Source organism: Sebastes umbrosus, chromosome 12 (assembly GCF_015220745.1).
Source record: "Sebastes umbrosus isolate fSebUmb1 chromosome 12, fSebUmb1.pri, whole genome shotgun sequence".
Lineage (NCBI taxonomy): Eukaryota > Metazoa > Chordata > Actinopteri > Perciformes > Sebastidae > Sebastes > Sebastes umbrosus.
Window position 1 is genome coordinate 9,807,417 of NC_051280.1, and position 22,158 is coordinate 9,829,574.

The 22,158-nt window shown below is 38.5% G+C and overlaps 1 protein-coding gene across 3 annotated transcripts in view; it reads left to right on the top strand.

Moving 5' to 3' along the window:
- The window catches only part of LOC119498347 (retinal-specific phospholipid-transporting ATPase ABCA4-like), a 54,238-nt gene that overhangs the window by 1,942 nt on the left and 30,138 nt on the right, over window positions 1–22,158 (top strand). For all 3 annotated transcript variants that reach the window (XM_037787144.1, XM_037787145.1, XM_037787143.1), the window contains exons 2-13: window positions 833–945; window positions 1,165–1,258; window positions 1,436–1,577; window positions 2,399–2,538; window positions 3,395–3,522; window positions 3,722–3,919; window positions 9,772–9,861; window positions 12,841–13,078; window positions 15,529–15,668; window positions 16,701–16,817; window positions 18,042–18,239; window positions 21,034–21,239. In XM_037787144.1, the coding sequence (XP_037643072.1) occupies window positions 880–945; window positions 1,165–1,258; window positions 1,436–1,577; window positions 2,399–2,538; window positions 3,395–3,522; window positions 3,722–3,919; window positions 9,772–9,861; window positions 12,841–13,078; window positions 15,529–15,668; window positions 16,701–16,817; window positions 18,042–18,239; window positions 21,034–21,239 (1,757 nt within the window). In that variant the 5' untranslated portion in view covers window positions 833–879. The remainder of the gene's footprint in view (window positions 1–832; window positions 946–1,164; window positions 1,259–1,435; window positions 1,578–2,398; window positions 2,539–3,394; window positions 3,523–3,721; window positions 3,920–9,771; window positions 9,862–12,840; window positions 13,079–15,528; window positions 15,669–16,700; window positions 16,818–18,041; window positions 18,240–21,033; window positions 21,240–22,158) is intronic.

The following is a 22,158-nucleotide window of genomic DNA, read 5'->3' on the forward strand; positions in this document are numbered from 1 at the left end:
CATCCCTAAGAAGTACTACTACATTTTTCGTAAAAGCACATGTTTGTTTTTGGAGACTGTGAAACTAGACTTTTAAAAAGCAACAAAAAGGGGTGCCGCGGTAGCTCAACTGGTAGAGAGAGCACCCTATATACCTTACTGCAGCACCCAGGGTTCAAATCTGACCTGTGGCCCTTTGCTCCATGTCATCCCCTATCTCTCCCCCTTTCATAATTATCTCTCTCGTTATCAATAAAGGCATAAAAGCCCAAAATATAATCTTAAAAAAACCCAAATAATGTTCGATCATATAGAGTAAGATACTGTATATCTTAAAATGTTTCAGAAAATCATGCAAAACTCTGGTCAAACACAAAACTCAAGTGGTCTCAAGACCAGACCCATAAACTGTAGTCTTGGGTCTTTCTTCCGCTTGACTCAATAATCACAATCAGAAATACTTTATTGATTCCCAGGTGGAAATTGGGGCGTTACAGTTGCTCTTATATAACCATAAAAAAATGTAAGAAAATAGAAATAAAGGAGTGTGTAACATGTAGATTATGTACATAATGCTACAATATATGTAGAGAAATATAAGTAAATAATAAAAATAAGAATGAGAAATGAGAATATAAGAAATCCATCCATTTGCCTCTGCTTATCCGGGGCCGGGTCGCGGGGGCTGCAGGCTTTGTATATAAGAAATATGTACTAAATATTTGCATTCAGACATAAAATATATAACATATAACCACAGTGCAAATAAGTAAATACAAAATTCTGAGAAGTGGGATCTGGTCTAGATTTTCTTTGTGAGATGTTAACAACTGATGGAGTCTTGTATCTGCAGGTTTGTCACAGTCTGATGACCCCTTCCAGGGGTAAAGCTGCGGAGCAATGAAGACAGGCTCTCAAATCCGCCTGTTACTGTGGAAAAACTGGACTCTCCGCAAGAGACAGAAGGTATTATCATTTATGTGACTGCCTGGGGTCGGACGAAACCTTACAAACACTATTCAGCATAATGCAATACAAAATAGTAACACAACAAACTACAGCGTCCAACACCTCTCTGATAAAGTCCCAACATATAATCTTCAGACTGTTTGTTCCAGGGTTGTTGTGTTGAATTAGATTGTTTTCTTTATGTGCAAAACTCCTACTTTACTTGTTTCTGTCCAGGTTCGCTTCCTGGTTGAGATCTGCTGGCCTGTGTTGTTATTCATCGGTCTGGTGTGGCTGAGGAAGGCCAATCCACTGTACCAACAACATGAATGTAAAAAAACCCTCTTCATTAACAAGCTTTTTTTTAGTAATCTCTTTGAAAACCAGGAGGCAATACTAATATGGTTTTCTTTTCATGGAAAGAATAGCCCATGTTAACCTTTACAACTCTTTCAAAGTCACTTCACTAGCCCTCACATGCCCGTATCTGTGTTGTCTGTTTCTTCAGGTCATTTCCCCAACAAGGCCATGCCTTCAACAGGGATTCTGCCCTGGATCCAGGGCATCTTCTGCAACGTCAACAACCCCTGCTTCAGATATCCAACCAGAGGAGAGTCTCCGGGCGTCGTCTCCAACTATAACAACTCAGTGTAAGCCTAATCATAGCGCTCTCTAACGTTGTAGACCTCCACAGTACCAGAACACCTCAGAAAATGAATTTCTTGAATTGTTTACTGTCATTTACTTATATACGTTTAAAATTTGTTTAATCAAAATCAGATAATTAAATCAGACATTTAAATCTTTTTTTTTTTTTTAAAAACCCTGATTTACAGAGACATCTTGTCCTGTATGAACCTAGAGAAAATCTGTTATACTACCTGGGGAACAGAGAGTAAATTGTGTAGCGCCCCTTGTTAAATTTGTTTGAGTAACCCACTACAGTAATCTATAGTAACTATTAAATATGTAACTAATTTTAATTTTAATTGTTATTATTTTATTTTTATTTTTTTTGTATCTTTTTATTTATTTTTTCTTTTCCTATTCTATTTATTCATTTTCAATTTCCTTTATTTCCCGACTCACTTTTTCTGTTACTATTAAAGTATATTGTAGATTTTTTCTTGTTTATAATTTTAACTTTATGTATCCATAATTTAGAATATATCTTCTGTGGTTAGCTGTGGTTGCTTTGTATTTGTTTTTTGGGGTGAGCAGATGGATGTGTTGAGACACATGTGAGCGTTGTCGAGAAAAACTAAATCCCATCCCTGTACAGTTATTGATTTATTCATTATTGATCATCAATAAAAAAGACATTTGAAAGAAAGAAAAACCTCATTTACTTTGTTGCTCTACTGCTGATATGATAGGATTATATGAAATTAGATAATGCAGTATAACATTCTTTATAATCAAGAATAGTTCATAAATTTGACTAATTCAGTGTGTGTTTGGCTTGTTCTAGATTGGCACGGTTCTACGTTGATGTCCAAGAGCTTCTGCTACACGAGACGGAGGTCCAGCAGCTCGGCCGTCTTTGGCGTGACATTTCGTCCTTCTCAAACTTCATGGAAACGTTGCGCAACAACCCATCTATGGTGTCAGGTAAATTTGAGAAATGATTCAGGCGGCAGCAGCACTTCCCTTGAAAGTAAAATGGTTAGTAAAAGCTTGTTTTTCTCAACTCGGTAATCAGAAGAGAAAAAGACTGTTGACACAAGTCAGCTATTTTGGATTGTAGCTTTCTGGCCAAAATGTGGAAACAAATGTTGGACCTAATTTTCGATTAAGAAGTTTCCTTTCAAGTGTATAGTAAACTCTTAACCTGACAGGAAACATGAGCTACACTTTGATCTCAACCTTTTTGTCTTGTTGTTTTCTGCACATCCTCTTTCTGTTGAGGTTTTGTGTCTTGTGTTCGTCACAGCACCTCTTCTCTTTCTCTTTCGTTTTGTCTTTCTTTGTCTGACTTTCAGCATCTTGTTTTTATGTTCCATTTTGCTGATTAGTTGGTGTACATTGGCAGTAATCTGTCACCATCATTTGAGATGTTAGATGTTGCATTTCCATTTGTATTATTGTTTGGGTAAAAAGCATGTGACAGCGACACAAAGATTTATCCAGGATAGTGGATTAAAAACTCCCTTTTCCCCTTTACTCTTATTCTGTTGGACCTCTTATTCTCTGGTAATATTCACATTATTGTGGTCATTCATACACACAGGATTGTTCATGACCGGGCCTGAAAGCGCACATGAAAAGGTTGTTCTTAATATTACTTCAATTGAAATTAGCTCAACCTTTTGGCAGCGACATTGCTCGCTGGACTTTCCCTGAAACATCCTGAAAATCTTTGCCAATATGTGAATCATTTCCTCTGTGCACTCCGATGCTGGTCGGGTCAATATTGTCTTTGGTGGTTCTAACCTTTCACTGTCTCTGCTCTTGATGTTTTGCGTAGGTCGTGGGCTGAAGATAGACGATATTCTGAAGGATGACGAGGTTCTCACATCCTTCCTTTTGCGGGACGCCGGCCTTTCGGAGTCTTTAGTCTACCAGCTCGTCAATGCAGAACTACGACTAGAACAGGTGCAGTTTGGAGGGATGAAGCTTAGACTGATATTAAATCATCTTGGCTTATGTAGAAAGAATATTGAAGGACTTACATGTTTTGGTTTGGGGTTTAAAATCAATATAAGAGCTCATTGTAATATTTGATGATTCTTTGAGACATATCCCACAATAAACCCAGCATTCCACCTAATCCTTTTGTTTTCATGTTCCCCAGTTTGCCTTTGGTATCCCAGACCTGCAGCTGAAAGACATAGCCTGCAGCCAGGCCCTGCTGGAGCGCTTCATCATCTTCCCCAGTCGCATGGGGCTCCATGGCGTCCGCAACGCCATGTGTGCCCTCAGCCAGCAAAAGCTGCAGCAAATAGAGGACATCCTCTATGCTAATCTGGACTTCTTCAAAATCTTTAAACTGGTGAGTTGTGCTTTTAACAAATATTTTCACTGTCAAATGAATAAATAAAGAGTGGTACGTGATTCATTCATTATATATTCATATTATAAATGTCAGTGTTTTCCTGTATTTTCCTATATTATCCTGTATTTTTGATGGCCTGCATTGTTTCCTGTTGTAAAGTGGATGTTGTTCCTTACATCCATCCTTTCCTCCCTGTTTTTACTTTCTTTATTGACAATGGTAGTCATTATTTCCCCTGAGAGGCTGCATTTGTTGGAAACATATTGTCCCTCTTCCTGTCCTGTCAGATGGACTAACAATGTGTTAGTCTGTCTCTCAACTTTCTGACTTTCCTGCCCTGTCTGTAGCATTCAACTCCAAAGCCATTGGTTTCTACTGAATAAGTAGCCTAAATCTTTAAAGGTGCTCAGTACAAAATTCAGAGCATTTCTATTGCCTCCACACGGTTCTCAACATGGTGACGGCTGAGCCGACAGCTCACAGCTAACGATGCTAACAGCGCTAATAGTGAAAACAATAGCAACAGTGCTGACATAGCTAACCGTGTTAACCTGAGAAGGGACCAGAGGGTGGGTGCTACGCCTCTGTGACGACGGCACTGGGTGGGACGATGTCATCAAAGAGTATAGAAGAAAAGAGACAAAACTCCTGTGTGTGTCCAGCCGCTGCCGCCATTTTGGACTGAAAAAGCTTATTATATTTATAATATTTTATTGTTCAACAGAGGCCATTTTGGTGGAATACGACAATACAATAGAAATATTTTTGTTTTACTATTGTTGGCGTCCGGTAGTTGCTTTCAGTCCAAAATGAGTAGCTTTGCTGCTGGGCGCTGAAGTTACAAACGAATGAACAATTGACTTTAATTTCTTGGCAATATACGCTCTTTGGCGTTATCAACTGTAACCGCCGTATGAGAGCAGTGCAGAGCAGTGCAGAGCAGCAGCCGTGAGCTAGTCAGTGGGGCACACTCACATGCACTAACATGCACTAACATGCACTAAAAGCATGTGCGGCCGGCCTGGCTATGTCAACAAAGCACAGAGAAGCTCTGATTACAACACACACAGAGGGCGAGAGACTTCATTCTCTGCTCAGGTAGACATTACTCCTCTATCTTTACATAGCAAATAGTTGTTTGCCGCTATATTAATGCTCCGAATATTGTATAGAGAATCTTTAAAAAAAAACTCACAAATACAGGTATATAGTTTCATTATTTAAAAAAGGCTCAGTAATTTCCTAAAATAGCTGTTTTTTAGCAAACATTACTGCAAACAGTAGTATAATAGTGCATTTTTTGAGGATTATTTTCAGGGGCGGGTTGTTACATATTTGGTGCACTAGCTAGTATTTCTGGCAGTGTGTGTGTTCATGGTAATGAAAGATAGGAAAGATATCACCCAGTGCAACAGCGTGGCTCACGGATGTGTTTTTAATATTCTTTGGACAACAATGGAGCTCAACGACACAGAGCAATAAGATATATCTGTCTGTGGATACACACACAATTCATTGTTGGTTTTGGTCTTTTTAATGGGATTTGTTGACCATGAGAAAAATATGAACCTGACTTATCCTTCAAGGACACATGTCCCTTCATATTTTTTTAAGACACTGTGTCACCGGGTAAATTTACTGTGAAATATTTGCAGAGAGAATGAAGATGGAGGATTAAATACAGAGATACTGAGTTTTGTCAAATGCAATTAGCCTCTTAATTCTGTCGGCTTTGACCCTTTAACAGTCTCAGATTTAATGATTTAAAAGGAAACTTAACGCTGGGGGAGGCAGTGTATTTTTGGTATTATTGGCAAAAAATCCATAATAACCTTTCAGTATATTGTAATTCAAGTGGTAGCCCAGGGTAGGCAGTAATCTAGAAAAGGCACAAAAAACACCTGAATTTGGAAATAAAGCCCTGTTCCTGCTGCTCTGTGGGGGCACATACTTCATACAGTAACCAGTACAACTACTAGTTATTCATTTCTAACATCATCCCAATCATCTTTGTGATCCTAATGCCGTTATATAGCAGCAATCCTATGAGAACTACTGTTTTGTTTGCTTTGCAGACTTGTGGGCCTGTAAAGCCCTTTGAGATGACATACTGTGATTCGAGGCTCCAGCGAGCTACAATGTCAGTGAAGCATTTCAGAGATGGAGAGAAAAAGTTGCTAATAATTTAGCCTTCTGCTCACCGCAGGCATGTCAACACAGCGGTGAGCAGAAGGCTATTAGCTAATATTGTCAGATGTTGTCAGGCTCTTTTTGATAAATTAGTTTTATTTTTGGGTTTGCTTTGCAGTGTAGGCAGTGCTGGAATAGCAACTTTTCCTTGGCCAAGGTCTCCTAGATTTTTTAAAGCCTAAAACAGAGGCATGAGGAGGTGAGGAAGTCTAGATTTCTCTCACAACACTTGAATTACAATATGCTGAAAGGTTATTATGGATTATTTGCCCAACGATGCCAAACATATATTGCCTACCCCAGCTTTAACAGAGGTTGATAATGGAGGGGAAGACTTGCCCTCACTTGTAATCACCTTCATATACCTGTTTTCCCCCACTCTGTCTGAGAATACCTAGCTGGACCATCTCACAATAGCAAAATAGTGGACAAACATAACATTCTGGCTTGTGTACTTCCTTGTGATTGCAAATGTGCCGGTGCTGCTTTGTGCTCAGAATAGTGATTTTTTTGTTGTGAATTGTGGCGTGATGTCAGGTGGCTTGTTGTTCTATGTAGAGCTGCAGGTGATGCCAGGACGCCTATGAGGCGTAGTGGCTGATTCCAGCTCTGCCAGACCTGTTCACTCAGTCACTGGCTTTATTTTGGGGCTTAGAAGAAATCACGGGCTTCATTTCAAATTGTTTAGACATGTATTTACAAAAACCAAGAAACACAGAGAAAGCTGAACACTCATTTGTTATTCATTTGAATGTAGTGAAATAGGACGTATGTAGATGTATCTTTATTAGAAAATAAGTCAATCAGCATGAAGAAAAGCATTAAAAAATGATTAATCAACTAAGAGGGTGCAGCCCTAATCTTTATAGAATAATAAAGAAAAGCAAATTAACATTAAAAAAAAAGCAGGTACATCAACAAACTGTACTATATTTAAACTCTCAGTTGAGTCAGGTGGAGCTCAGAGCGATGCCATGGCATTATCCCTCTTGGCCTGTTTCTCTAATGGGCTTAGCTAGACCCCGCCTACAGCCTGCGAAGTATTCTGTAAGACGTGATGCTGCGTCTCGTATAAATATGTCACCAACATGATCCAGGCTAAAGAGAACACCTGGTTATGCTAGAAGGGCTCACTGAAACAGTAAGAGCTCGACAGTGTGATATAACAAAGATTAGGAATCTGAATATTTGAGAATGAGACCCATAATCAAATAGTATTGAAGGGTAAATAGACTTGAGCAGTTGTAGGAGTTAAGTGGTTCAGCCTTGAAAGATGTAATGGATGTTGGATTGATGGATTAAATGACTAAGATAAGACAAGATAAGATAAGATATTCCTTTATTAGTCCCGCAGTGGGGAAATTTGCAGTGTACAGCAGCAAAGGGGATAGTGCAAAAAACAAGATGCATCAGCTAACACAGTAAAAAAAGAGCTAAACAAAGCATGTTCAAGTCAAGTCAAGTCAAACTTTATTTGTATAGCACAGTTAAAACAACTGCAGTTGACCAAAGTGCTGAATAAGCACAAATACAAATGAATACAAAGAAAACAACATTAAGAACAAAGGAAAACAATAAACATAATGTGCACATAATATCAGTAAAAGAAGGCCTGCAAAACAGAAGATAAAGTCAAGTTGTCAAGCTCAGTTTAATCAAACGGCAGCGGGAAGAGGCGGGTTTTCAGCAGCGATTTAAATGATTCAGTAGTTTGAGCAGTTTTAATATGAAAGCTGGAGTATGAAGATGCAATAGTTCTGCTAGATAAGGTGGGGCCAGCCCATTTAAGACCTTAAAAACAAGCAATAGTATCTTAAAATCAATCCTAAAACAGACATATTTTTCATTCAGTATTTTTTATTTATTTAATTCTCATTTTATTCTCCCTTCTTTGGTTATAGTTTAGCATATTTACTCTTTTTTTTTTGCTTATCTAGTATGTAACTTCTAACAAAACCCTCTTGTCTAAGATTATTTTTTCTGTATGTTTTCCCCTTCCTGCATATTTTTTCTTTCCTTTCTTTAAATTTTATAAATATATATCCACCTATTATCTATACCTGCTTATCCTCTGTAGGGTCACTGAGGGCTGAGGCCTATGTAATATCAAATATCACATAAAATATATGATATTGTAACAATGTAAAAAACTGCGGTATAGACAATTGGAAATGAATGTGTGCAAGAAAATGGCAACAGTACTTCTCCAAAACAGTACTGTACTTACAACTAACAACTGATATAAGAGAAGTTTGAGGTCAAGATCCTGAAAACCTGGCTCCAATCCACCAACTGTCATTCTGTTTCGGATTCAGATGTTGCTACTCTCTGATTGGTACAGAAAACGACTTGACATCACCTTTTCCAACGGAGCCCCGTCCACATTGAACTGTTCGAACTTTGGCAAAAAATGTTATGTTCATGTTGGATCCCATGAGCCGAAGTAAGAGGCGGATTAAGGCGATATGTTTCCAGGGCCTTCAAAGCAAAACAGATACAGTATTCAACATCTTGGGTGCATAAAAACATTTTGCATACAATATATACAGAAGGTGGATAAAATGACATCACAATATAATGTAATCCAGCAAAGTAGCCGTGCAATAACACTACTATTCATGGTGTTTTTGAGCCTGTAGTTTGTAATATTGATTTATTGAATTTAATTATTATTATTCCACCTCTTTTGTTTACCGTGCAAATGTACATATTGTCAGTGAATATCAGAGAAACATGACACAATTTATATGAGTTTCTTGACTCATATATATAATAATAATAATATATTAAACTTATATAGCGCTTTTAAGGGATCTCAAAGACGCTTAGATATACCAAGCATATATGTACAGTATGTATTACTCCTTAGTTTATACTACAGTAGCATCTTAGTGGGGATCTGTGCAGTTAACCCATTAGCTCTATTAAGTTTAAACCCATTACCACACTGACCTCTGCCTTGTAACAACTTGTTACTGACTCCCCTCTCCCATCCACCTCTCAACACCCTCCCTTCCTGTTCCCTCGCTTTCTCTCTTCCCCCCCCCCACACCGCCTCCCTCCTTCCTTCGTTCATTGAAATGCAAGCGCGAGGAATGCGGGAGGAAGGATATCACATGTGCGTGTTTGTCTTTGCATTCGGGGTTTCCGTAGCTCTCAGCACTCTGCTCTGACCAGGCCTTCTCTAACGCCTACTGCTAATGGTTGCTCAAGATGAAGTCATTGACGGAGGGTTAGGGGAAGCACGTTTCCATATTGAACAACTGATATAGAGAAGTTTGAAACAGGTTAATTTCCTCCATGAATACAGATGAGACCCAAAATATCGTGAGAAAAAAAGGAAGGCCAAATGGATAGTGTTGCTGGTTTGCAAAGAAAGTGTGCAAAAAAAGGGCTTCTTTTTTGTAACAAAGGTGGTTTCCAGCATTTAAGGGTTGCTGTTTCACTGGTTTCTTGCTAGAAATGAATGTGTTGTTCTGTCTAAGGTCATCACAGGACATGACTTAAACAGAGCAGTGATGGTTTTGATACAGAACAACAAGAACAAAGAGCAAATTGTGTTTAACCTCTCATTTTATCTGTATTAAAATCTCAGTTTTTTAAATACTGTGTGATTATTGTTCCTTTGACTGATGCATCTTGTGAATTTGTTTCCCCAGATGCCTCAGGTTATTGACAGAAGCTCCGAGGGGATTGACCTGCAGTTATGGGGTCGGGTTCTTAAGGCGACGTCGGAGAAGATCCAAGTTGTAAGTGCTCCAAAGTCCATCAATCCCTCCTCTCTTCTTCTCCTCAGTCCTGCAGGATCAGAGGCACCAGTATTTTTAGCCCTGCAGGAAACTCGCCTCTTCCGCTGCTCCCAGTTTGAGAATGGCTAACAGAGGAGGCTGAGTGATGGGCTCAACAATATGGGGTGTATATGTGTGCGTGGGTGTGTTAACAACCTACATGTGAACTGTACAAGTGCTGATGTGTCTTTGTAGGCTCATGTGATACGTGCGAGGGTGTGTGTGTGTGTCTATGTGCATTAATGTATATATCCATGCATAAATAATAATACAAATCAGAATTGAATAGAACAGAAATTGAATATAGTAAAAGAGAATACAACAAATATTGTATATAAATATAACATAATAGATATTATAGATTAATATAATAAAATAGATATTGTAGATAAATATAATATTATAGATATTGTGGATACATATAATATAATAGGTATTGTAAATTAATATAATATAATAAATATTATAGACAAATATAATATAATAGATATTGTAGATTAATATAATATAATTTATATTTTGGATAAATAGAATATAATAGATATTGTAGATAAATAGTAATATATACATATAATATTTAATCACGATTAATCGTATGATTGTCCGTTGTTAATCGCGATTAATCTCAAATTAATCTCACATTTTTTTATCTGCTCAAAATGTACCTTATAGGGAGATTTGTCAAGTATTTAATACTCTTATTAACATGGGAGTGGGAAAATATGCTTGCTTTATGTCATGACATGGTGATGATTCATCAGGTTTTGTAGTTTCATATGAGGCCAGTATCTTCATTCTAGCTTTAAAACTGAGCCTCAGAAAGACCCGTCGGATTTTCAAGAGGTTAATTAAAAATCGCAAGTTGCGTTAATGCGCTAAAGAAATTAGTGGCGTTAAAACCAATTTTAACATGCTATTATTGCGTTAAATTTGACAGCCCTTTTTAATACATATGAAATACAAATCAGAATCAAAAAAAGAACAGAAATGGAATATAATAGAAGAGAATACAACAAATATTGTAGAGAAATAAAATATAATTTATATTGTAGATGAATATAATATAATAGATAGTATAGACAAATAGATTGGAATATATATTGTAGAGAAATTAATATAATAGATAATGTAGATAAATAGTAATGTATATATATATATATATATATATGTATATATATATATATATTGTGGTATAGTTACATACTAATTCAGACGTGCGCACACACACACACACACACACACACACACACACACACAGAGAGACACAAAACCAGACAGAATGACTGGAATTGTGTTGTGCGTCTCGGCACGTTCACTGTATGTCCCAGGGGGTGGTGTGTATCCCATCATCACCTTGGGGAGGGTGTGGGGGAGAGAGAGGGTGGGGTGGAGAGGGGGGGTCGTCAAGGGGGAGAGAGACATTCCTTTGAGGTGACACATCCTGTAGGTGGGACCTTCATATCACCGTGGTGACAGAAAGGCGAGCCAAATGCTCTCATTACCTACCTCTCCTTCCCTTCAATTTATTGAGTGTGTGATGATAAATAAGAAAAGGGAGGAAAGGGGAGTCAGAGCGAAATAAGTCAAGGCTGTTTTTGAGCATGTGTGTGTGTGGGTGTGTGGGTAAAAGGTTGCTTTGAGTGTTGAATTTAGAAAAACAATGAGTCATTTTCATCACTGACCTCTGAGAGCAGTTTGATTATCCGTAGGTTACATTAAAAACTATAAGGGGATTATAGAGCTATGCTAATAAAGACGAAGGGTTATGAACAAATATTCCTGGAAGAACTCAACTCCACCTAAAATCTGATCCCCTATGAGATCATCTAAAGATTTGAAATGAGATTTGAAAAATGACTCAAACATGAAACTGAAATTATTGGCAGCCTCCTTCGCTTTTTCTTCAGAAAGGAAATGATACATACCGGGGAGAAGTGCACTTGGATGAAGCTATTTTTGTTCCATCAATAGGAGGATATTTAGTCCACCCTCAGACTATCCTCGTCATGAGAGCAGAACATGTTTGCTTATCTTTCAAGCTATTGTTTTCTAGTGATGGTTTATGTTATGCTGTTTACACAGTATGAATGAATATGAAGGACATAAATGTCCCTACTCTCTGACAAAAGGTCAAATAGCTCAAAGCTAATTATTTACACTTTATAGAAATACTCAACATTCATTCATCCTGTTGGAGGCAGGATGATGTTTAGCTCTGGTTGGCAACATTGATGACCAGACATTAGTCAAAGAATCTGAAAGTTAAGGTTACAACTAGTCTGGGTGCCTCTAAGGGGGACACATAATAACCTAGCTAGTGTGTGTGCGTGTGTGTGTGTGTGTGTGTGTGCGTGTGTGTGTGTGTGTGTGTGTGTGTGTGTGTGTGTGTGTGTGTGTGTATGTCTCAATCTGATCTGATGCAGCCTGGCTTGTAGATGACATGTGTCATATTTTTTGTAAACTAGACCAAAGTGAACTTAAAGTACTCCAAGATTTTGGGATGTTGACCCCCAAGTCAGCATGATACTTAAAAGACAAAAGCACAGACTGTAAAATCCTATTTGTGTCTCTGTTAAAGCTTCAAAGAGTTGGTAATCTTCTTCAAAAACATTTTGTTATATTAGATGAAATTCTCAATTTACATCCTGACAGCAATCAATAAATCAAATTCTACAAAACAAACAAAAAATCCTGTTAATTAAATATAGAATTGGATTTTCTGTGTTAAGTTTGTATTTCCCATTTTTTAAAACTCAAAATTCAAACTGCCCTATGTTCATCAGCCATGTGACACACATAGAATAGGTGAAGGTAGAAGGCTTAACTGAACAGAAACACTCTAAGTTGTTATGAACGATGGTTTAGATCTAATGTAGGTCAACAGGGACGTTGACCACTGAGAGAATCTTTTTCAACTGGCCCTCTGTGTGACTTTTCCAGCTGATGGCGCGGGAGAGCTCTCAGGAGCTCCTGAAGGCAGTTTCCTCTCTGTTTCAAGCCGGGGGTCCCGCTTCATTCACCCAGCTGATGTCCAGTGTGTCCAGCCTCTTCTGTGGATACCCAGAGGGAGGCGGCTCCAGGGTCCTGTCCTTCAACTGGTACGAGGACAACAACTACAAGGTGTTTCTGGGGGTCAACGCCACCAAGAACTACAACTATGTCTATGACGACTCTGCCAGTAAGTGAACTGTAATAGTCTCTATAGTATATATAGTATATACTATGAAAGGGATAATGTACAGCGAGCTGGTCAATGTTTTAAAATAAAACCCGACAGGGGGATGGTTTATTTCGCAACAATGACCGGCTCTCTGTACATTATCCCGCTTTTTACACAACTACTTACTTAAGAAATCAATAATTTGACACAAAAATGGTCCTCCAGAGTCCGAGATCAGAACTGCGTCCATGGCACCGGGGGGGTCCGTGACTTTTTCCAAAGATTTAATACTTCATTTGTTTGTTTATTTGTGGAATGATCCAAATTCAGTTTCATTTTTTTTCCCAGCTGTGAGCAGCTTCTCTGTTTCTGTTGTCCATTGTATTGTGGAATAATAATCTCCCACAACAGCACAATCAGCAGTCAAATTTGCATCTTTGAATATTTACATTTTCATGTTTTCAGCACTTTATATTGAAAACCTGCTTAGAATTAATAAGTAGTGTTTTTTGTTCCACCGCTTTGACGTCACAGCTTTTTTTTACATTTCATCAGTTGTTATAGTCGACGTGAGTGTTGAACGGATCGAGTTTGACATACGAGAGTCTAAAGAAGAGAAGATCGTGCACACTGCTCTTGCTCAGCATCACAATTTATTGATTATCATAACGTTTTGGTCCCTCTGGACCTTTCATCAAGAGCGTTTTACACAATCAATACAAAATTGATCTTAAATATATAATATTCCACCCACTCTGTGAACACAAGTGTCTCTAATAATTGACAGCAGCATGTGTACAATCTGCCACATGAAGTTCCACATTTAAGAAAAATAATAAGAAAAGACAAACACAAAAACAAGATAGACACAATAATACATAATTATGTCTATTTACAGAAATTGCATATATGATGAATGAAAACATCGGACTTGCAGCTTTCATAAGTCATTCAAAGCTGTGTATTCATATGCATTGCTCGTATCTTGAGTGTACCATAAAGTAGTAGCAGTAGTAGGTCTATAAAATCCGAGGAGTTTCTAGAGCATGACATACCATGGTATCTCATCATTCAGTCCCTTGGGGGATAGGGTTTGCAAATTAAATATCCAGTATACTTCTCTTCTATTAAGTATTCCATCAATGTTGCCATAGGTCTCTGATGAGATGTCATATTTGAAGTCAAACGTGAAAATGTACTGCTATTAGGTAATCTCAATCATTTCTCCTTATGGAGCTCTTGCGTTAATCATAAATATTACATGAGAAATGGAAGATGACATCATTGATACAATGATTTCTTCCTCAGTGTGAGTGAAGTCGATACCTTTGACCGTATTATTACATTGAGCACATCCTCTGCATTTGTAGCATCCATTTGGAGGAGGTCTTAACAAGGACTGTGTGCTTTTTTTCACTGATTTTATATCAGCATGTACAAGGTTGTCTCTAGGATTATGTCCTCTTTGATAAGACTGTTAATGGTGATCCTTTCAAATCCATGAATATCGCTGGGTCTGATGATGATCTGTGTCAGTTGGGGGTATAGGTTGCACTAAACATAATGGAGAGTTTCTTTTTCTGTGGGAGGATCTTTTGTACCAATTCATTTCTAGATTTCTGTCAGGCCATATAATAGGCTTCGATGTAGGATTTTATCGCGTACTACGTTAAAGAACGCTCACAATAAGTTGATTTTAGTGAATTTCCATTATCAGGATAATCTCACATGAGTGACTTGAAAAAGGTGTCAATCTCGCTATCATGGTAGAGAAGTGAAAATTATTATTATTTAAAAAACACAGGAATTATCATGTATGAATGAACAGACACACAATGTAGCAATTTTATTTATTTATTTATTTATTATTTTGGCCAGTATAATTGTGACATGAAATTTTCATATCATCCCACGCCTAGTCCACACACTCACTTGGATAACCCCGTTCATATCGACCAATTTGTAAAAAAAATCATCTGAAAAACTGACTTCTTGGTAGAGCTCATCTTAGGGGTGTGGGGTGATAGCTGCTATTTGCAGGCAGTTTCAGGTGTTTCAATCAGTTTCTTGTCCAGGAAGTAAACTCAAAAGCATATTCCATAGCAAACTTTAAATTGGGATCTTTTTCATTGAGAAGTCTTGTAAATCTTGTAGTTCATCCATGTCTCCTTCAAACAGACAAAATATGTCATCAATGCATCGATACCATTTGAATATTTTTCAACAAATGGATGACATGGATGTGCAAATATCTCCTATAAGAGTATAAATCTCCGCCATAAAGCTGTTGAATAAGCACTGGGTGACTAATTTAGCATACATGACTGTTGTCAGTAACTTAATTGATAGCATCTGAATGCTGCCCAAGTCTGGAGGATATAAGAAAGTTCAATATGATGCTTTATCTTTCTTTCTATATCTATTTTCTTCTTCTAATCTCACTGTTTTTGCTCTTCCTCTACCATTAGCTCCCTCCTGCAACGCCCTGATGCAGACCCTGGAGGCCAACCCTGTCACAAAAATTGTGTGGAATTCAGTGAAGCCCCTGGTGATGGGAAAGATCCTGTACACCCCCGACTCCCCTGCCGTCCACAAGATATTAAAGAGTGTAAGAGAGACCACCTCCAGCCCGACCCCTCACCTCTCTGTCTCTCTACTCACTTTTTCTCTTCCTCTAAATTTCTTTCACCACTCTACGTATCTGTTTTTATGCGTCGTAACCCCCACCCTTCTTAGGAATGAGCTGACTACCAAAGCAGAGGAGGGCGGAGGGATGGGGGGGGGGCGATCTACTGCAGTGTGAGGGAAGGGAACAGGAGGGAAGAATTAAACTATAAACTGAGTGTGAGGGTGCAGCAATGAAAGGAAAAACTGTTCTGTCTGTCACATCTCATCCAGTGGTCCTGACACAAAACAGATCTCAATTCAAGAGGAGTTTTGTTAATGAGAATTTAGCGACCTGCTAAAGAAAAGAAAGAAAACGACCTAATGTGACTGTCCACTGGTTTATTACCTGTGGTGTTTGAAGAGTATTGCATGAAAGTTTCAGGTTTCATGGATCTCACTTGTGCCAGCTGTCTGACACTATTTTTTTAATAATATAATCACTTTTGAAAGTAAAACAAGAGAATCAGAATTAACTCAACTCAACTTTATTTATATAGCACCTTTCATACAATCATGCAGCCCAAAGTGCTTCACAGTCTAAGATACAAAAAAAACAGCACAGACAAAAAATAGACAACAATAAATATAATTTTGCAAGACTAAAAATGACAATAAACAATAAAATGTTAAAATAAATAAAGGTCAGTAAAATGAATAGGCACAGGAGATAGAAATAGTATGACAATCAATGATTAAGACTTAAAAATGAAGGCAATAAATGACAAGGCGCCTTAAGTAAAACCCAAGCTAAAAAGATATGTCTTAAGGTTTCTTTTAATAATGTCCACAGAGGTCAGGATCAGTTGTTATCAATGTTATTAGTACACGTCGACAGAGTTATATGTTGATTGTGCTTCTTCACAGCTGGAGTACTACCATAAAAAAATATCTATGAACTTTACATCAACGTGCATTGCCTTGATTTAGTGTTCATTTGTGTTTATGTGTGTATGCATGTGTGTGTGTGCTGCAGGCCAACACAACATTCGAGGAGTTGGAGAGGTTGCAGAATATATTGAAGGCCTGGGAGGAAATGGGACCTCAGCTCTGGGCTTTCTTCCACAACAGTGTCCAGATGAACATGATCAGGGTAGGAACACTGCACAAACACACAGATCCAGTCATGCCTGTATTCAATTTTGTGCACACCTATAAACACTAATTAACAAGAATTCTCTGCACTATACATTTCCAACAAAGGTGCCACCATCAGTGTATTTGGAAGTATTTAAAATGTGGTATTATGCTCAAATTCAACAGTGCATTAGTAGAGCAAGCCTTACTTACAACATAACCAGTGTTACAAAGCAACCAATAGTAAACAGAGATATGGACACCAATCCATGAGATGGATTTAAATCAAATTCGAGCCACAAATTCTTGAAAGTGCAGTGTATTTAAAGACTGCAGACAAACTACCCAGCTAGCTGGGTTCACTCACCATGTCCGGTGACTCCTCCAAACAAGTTGATTTACCAAAAGCAGGTTCCAGCCAATCAGCATTCAGTTTGACCATCCTCTCAAACATTAGGCTGACATTTTGTAATTACATTAAATTAGGTGAAAGTTAATTAGGTTTATGACTTGAAACACAAAGGCCACTGGAGAAAAAGCCATTTCAAAAATAAGTTTAAAAAACAATGAATACAAGGTGTTTTTGCTTATAAAAAGTAAAAAAAATCTGACATTGAAACAAGTGAAAATTCGCTTGGTAAGATTTCTTGAAATAAGATGTTATATTTAGGCATAAGATAAAATGAGATCTTGAAATTAGCTGGGAAAACTTATTTCAAGTTATATTTCACCAGTATTAGGAAGTGTTGTGTGTCATAATAAGTCTGTAATGCTCAAAAGTAGTATTTTCTCACTTTCTCAACAACATATTCAAGATGCATTGTCTATATACAAGTCCCTATATCTCAGTGAAATGTTACTTGTTAGGTGATTGTGTCTTATATTAAGTGCTATGAGATATTTTGACTAGTAATTAGACAAATATACTTGGTAAGATTTTGCTAATATGCAGTTAACTAAATGGTACTTGTTCTAGCATATGTAGTATGTCTAGATAGATAGATAGATAGATAGATAGAGAGATAGAGAGATAGAGAGATGGAGAGATGGATAGATCGTAGAGATAGATATTAGTCCTTTCAAAAATTCATTATGTGCCATACAGCAAACATCAGATAATAAACAGACAACAGTCAGTCTGTCATTTTTTCTATCACAATTTGTTCAACAATGCCATACTGGTAGACCATCTGCCTGAGTGTTACATGCAGTAACTCTACTTCTGTCTCAATCGCTGCAGGACACGCTGAGAAACCCGACAGTGATGCACTTCATGGACAACAGTCTGGAAGACACTGAGTTTACCACCAAACACATTCTTAACTTCCTGTACAACGGCCCAGAGGAATACAGGGAGGCGGACATGCCCAGCTTTGATTGGAGGAACATTTTCAACATCGCCGACCAGATTGTACGCATAGTCAACAAGTATGGAGAGGTAAGAAATCGAAATCTGCTGTCTGTTTTTTCTTCTTTGCCCCAGTCTTTTTTGACCAAATGTTGCACATTCCCAGGACTAAGTGTTCAGCCTTTTTGTAAGAGCAACTCTCAGCCCTCCAGACAGGTGCATCAGTCTTCCAGGTCTGCTCCCCGGAGATTGCAGCAAGGCCCCTTTGAAACAGAGCAGGCCACTTAGCACGGCTATAGAGCTGCTCTCCCATCCTTGTAGGCTGAAAGGTGGGGAGAACAAGCCTGCTGTCACCCCCCTCCTCTGCTCTCATTGTGGAGCCAGTGATAAAGTGGAGAGTAGATGGGAGTGAGTCACCCCCCCTCCCCCCTATGAGCTCAATGCTGTTTTGGTGTATGGCCCCGCATTGAAACAGACCCCTGCGCCTGCAAAATAAAAGAGGGCAAATCACTCTATCCATCCTTCACGCCTTCCCTCTCTCCTCTCTGGGCTGATTTAAAGGGGGTAAGGGTTGCGGTTTTGGAGAGAGCCCTATCAGTGCCGGCATCTCAATCTGTCCTTTGTCTCCAAGTTCAGCATCGAGACCCTTCAGAGCCCCACAAACAAACCTAGGCGCTTTAGCCAATTAGATATAGCTGTCAGCTAGCATTGGGCCATAGGATAGCTGCTGCTGTTAGCGTTAGGTCCTCTCACTCCGTCAGGGGTATGTTTCTCACACTGAAGTCCCATTGGAACATGTGTATCAGTGAGGCTCTTTCTTCTCAGCCCATCTCTGAGAGAACATTATTGTGCTGTGAATGTATGGTGCCGTAAAGATGAATGGGAAGTGGTCTCCCCTCTTTCTTTGAGCGCTCTCAGGGTATTATACAGTAATGTGAATGGAGACATTAGACACGGTGTACACAGGGATGTGTGGGGGGTTAGACAGCAGCGTGTTTGTGTGTGTGTGTGTGTGTGTGTAGGGTGAGAGTTTCACATGGCAATTACGCATGTTTCATAGAGAGAGAGAGAGAGTGTGTGTGCATGTGAGAAAGTGAGTGTTTGCGTGTAAGCGTGTAGGTGTATGTGCTCATGTGTGTTTAGATACACGTGTCATTGTCTGAGTGCATGCTTTCCTGCATGTTTGTGTGTGTCGCTGCAGAATGAATGTAGTAGCTCAGATTTTCCCATGTCACCAGATCGCCTCAGTGAAAGATGGTTCTGTTAAAAGCGAATGGAAATTCACATAACTACACACAGAATTATCATTATAGCGAGAGTTTCATTTGAAACTTTTCTGGTGCTGATACAATACCTGAGAGACCCCAAATTATACTTTTTTCAGTACAATAATACCCTAATATAAACATATTTTTCTACACGGCATTTCTTTCATTCATTTTTTTTTTAGTTTACAGCACATTAGCATTAATTAAAATAAATTTGATACATATGTCCATATATTCTTGGTAATGCTTAATTGGTTTATAAGGCAAGATAAAACTTTATTGATCCCAGTGGGGAAATTCAAAGAAAGAAAGTAAAAGAAAAAAATAATGCAAGTTATATAAAACTAAAATAAAAATAGAATAAAAAATAGAAACTATACAAGAGCATATTAGGGACAAAAATTACAAGGTAAAGTGACTGTGGTGTGGTTAAAGTAACAGTAGTGTGATTACTAGCAGCAAAACGTGTACATGAAATGCTTAAGCAATGGTAATAGTACTATAAATTGTTATTGTTATTACTATAAATTGCTGGCAGCAAAAAACAAGCAGTTACATAAGAACTTTGGCTAAATAAAATAAATTCAGTGGAAATAAGTAAACAAGACTTACGATTAGAGGTCGACCGATAGTGGATTTTTAAAGGCCGATATAACAACGATAGTTTGGAGCAGGAAGCCGATATGCGATTAATCGGCCGATATCTTCTTTACTTCTGCAGCAGTCTAGTCGGCTACTTTTGCATACACCGTTTTTAATAAATCATTTTTTGTCACTCCAAATTTAATATTTATTTATTTACAATGGGCGATGCGCTCTTCTGTGGCTTACAGTATGACTGGCCAGGATTACTTCTGTTGCGTGTCTCATACATTGTTAAATGCCACTCTTGCAAGCAATTAATGTTCATGCATATTCCCAGAGTAAGGAGGATCCTTAAGTGTGCAATGTCATTTCAAGAATGGATAGTTACGTAGCTGGATTATTTGGAAGAGAGAACACCAAATTGGTACAGTAAGCAAGTTAAAGTAACAGTGAACGATTTATTTTCCTCCCTGTCTGCCTGTCTTGTATCTGGGACAAAGAGCTGATAGTGTTGCGTTAGATATTCGAGAGATAACTTTTTTCTCTACCTTGACTTTGTGTATGGATCCTCCATGCAAAATGGTGATTTACGTCCCTGCGTGACTGGTGGTGGCTGTACAGCCATCGGCCACAATCAGAGCCCAGTTCCGCCAATAACAATAGTTTGAAAAAAACGCCCTCGGTCTGCCTCTACTTATAATATGACCAAGCATTCAATGCCATATTTACTTGACGGCTGTAAATAATAAAATACACATTTTGATCCGGACTTAAAAAGTATCGAGGTTCAATACTCAGCTCCACCCGTCAGCTGTATCCACATGGAGCAAATGACACATGCACATAATCTAATCCAAAATCAAATTAGACCTGGACACGCACCTAGAGAACAGCATCATATGTCTTTAGATCATCACTCCTGGCTCAAACAGCATGTGGAAGAACATTACAGTTCAAAAAGGCATCCTATCTAACTGTTGTAGTGCACAACTTCAAACCCACAATTCTCTTTTCTCCCCTGATTATTATAGTGCATCAAGCTGGATAAATTTGTGCCTTACACGGATGAGTCCCAGATGACCCATCAGGCCTTGTACCTGCTGGAGGAGAACAAGTTTTGGGCCGGCGTGGTCTTCATGGACATGTATCCCTGGACTACCAGCGTACCCCCGCATGTCAAGTACAAGATCCGCATGGACATTGACGCAGTTGAGCGCACCAACAAGATCAAAGACAGGTCAGTGGCAGCTGTGTGGACTGATGTTTTTTTGTCTACTTTTGACTCCTTATCACACGTTGTATATGATTTTTGAGCAGGTTTTTTTCCTTCTAATCTCAGATTGATTAATTTTTTGAGACCTGAAAAGGTAAAACAGTCATGTATTTCTCAAGAAATAAATAGAGAGAAGTCAGAAAGATTAATATATTTGTGTAGCAGAACATGTTTTTTCTTTCCTATCCACTTAATTGCGCTGTGAATACAGATACAGATCCCCAATCCTTTAAGAGCCGTGGTTTCCAAACCATTGGCTGAAGCTAATTTATCACACACAAATTTGGGGTATAAACATTTCAAAAAGGCTAATCATAGGCACTTTCTAATACATCATTGTAGTTGACTGGTAAACATACACACAGGGGTTAAGTAGGGTCCGACCGGTAACATTTAGACTACCAAATCACCCTGACAACCCACGATTCTTTCATTTTTTCCATGTTGTTACTGCCGTATTAATGAGGCAATTTATATGGATCTGTCACATTCCTCAAAGGAGGAAAAGAGAACCCTCTCCAGCTGGCCTCAATGTGTTTTCCAGAGTCTCTTGGTGGTTCCACATTAACTCGATACCTGCCCTTTCATCCTCCCATGTGAGCATCGTGCATGCATTTTCCTTTCCCTTTGATCCCCCATTCATAAACAGGCTGTATGTCAATAGCCCCCGGGGTGAACAAAATGTGTTAGCTGTTTACAGCACACCAACAGGCTGTAATGGACCCAGTGGGAGTCCTGCCTCTATACAATTGAATAATCAGATTGTAAAAGGGCTTTGCCTCGGACTTATCCGCTTAAGTAGAAGCAGTGTACATGTGGTGTGTGTGTGTGGCTTTAAAGACTGTGGCTTCAGGATGTGTTTTTATGACAATGTTTTGTGTGG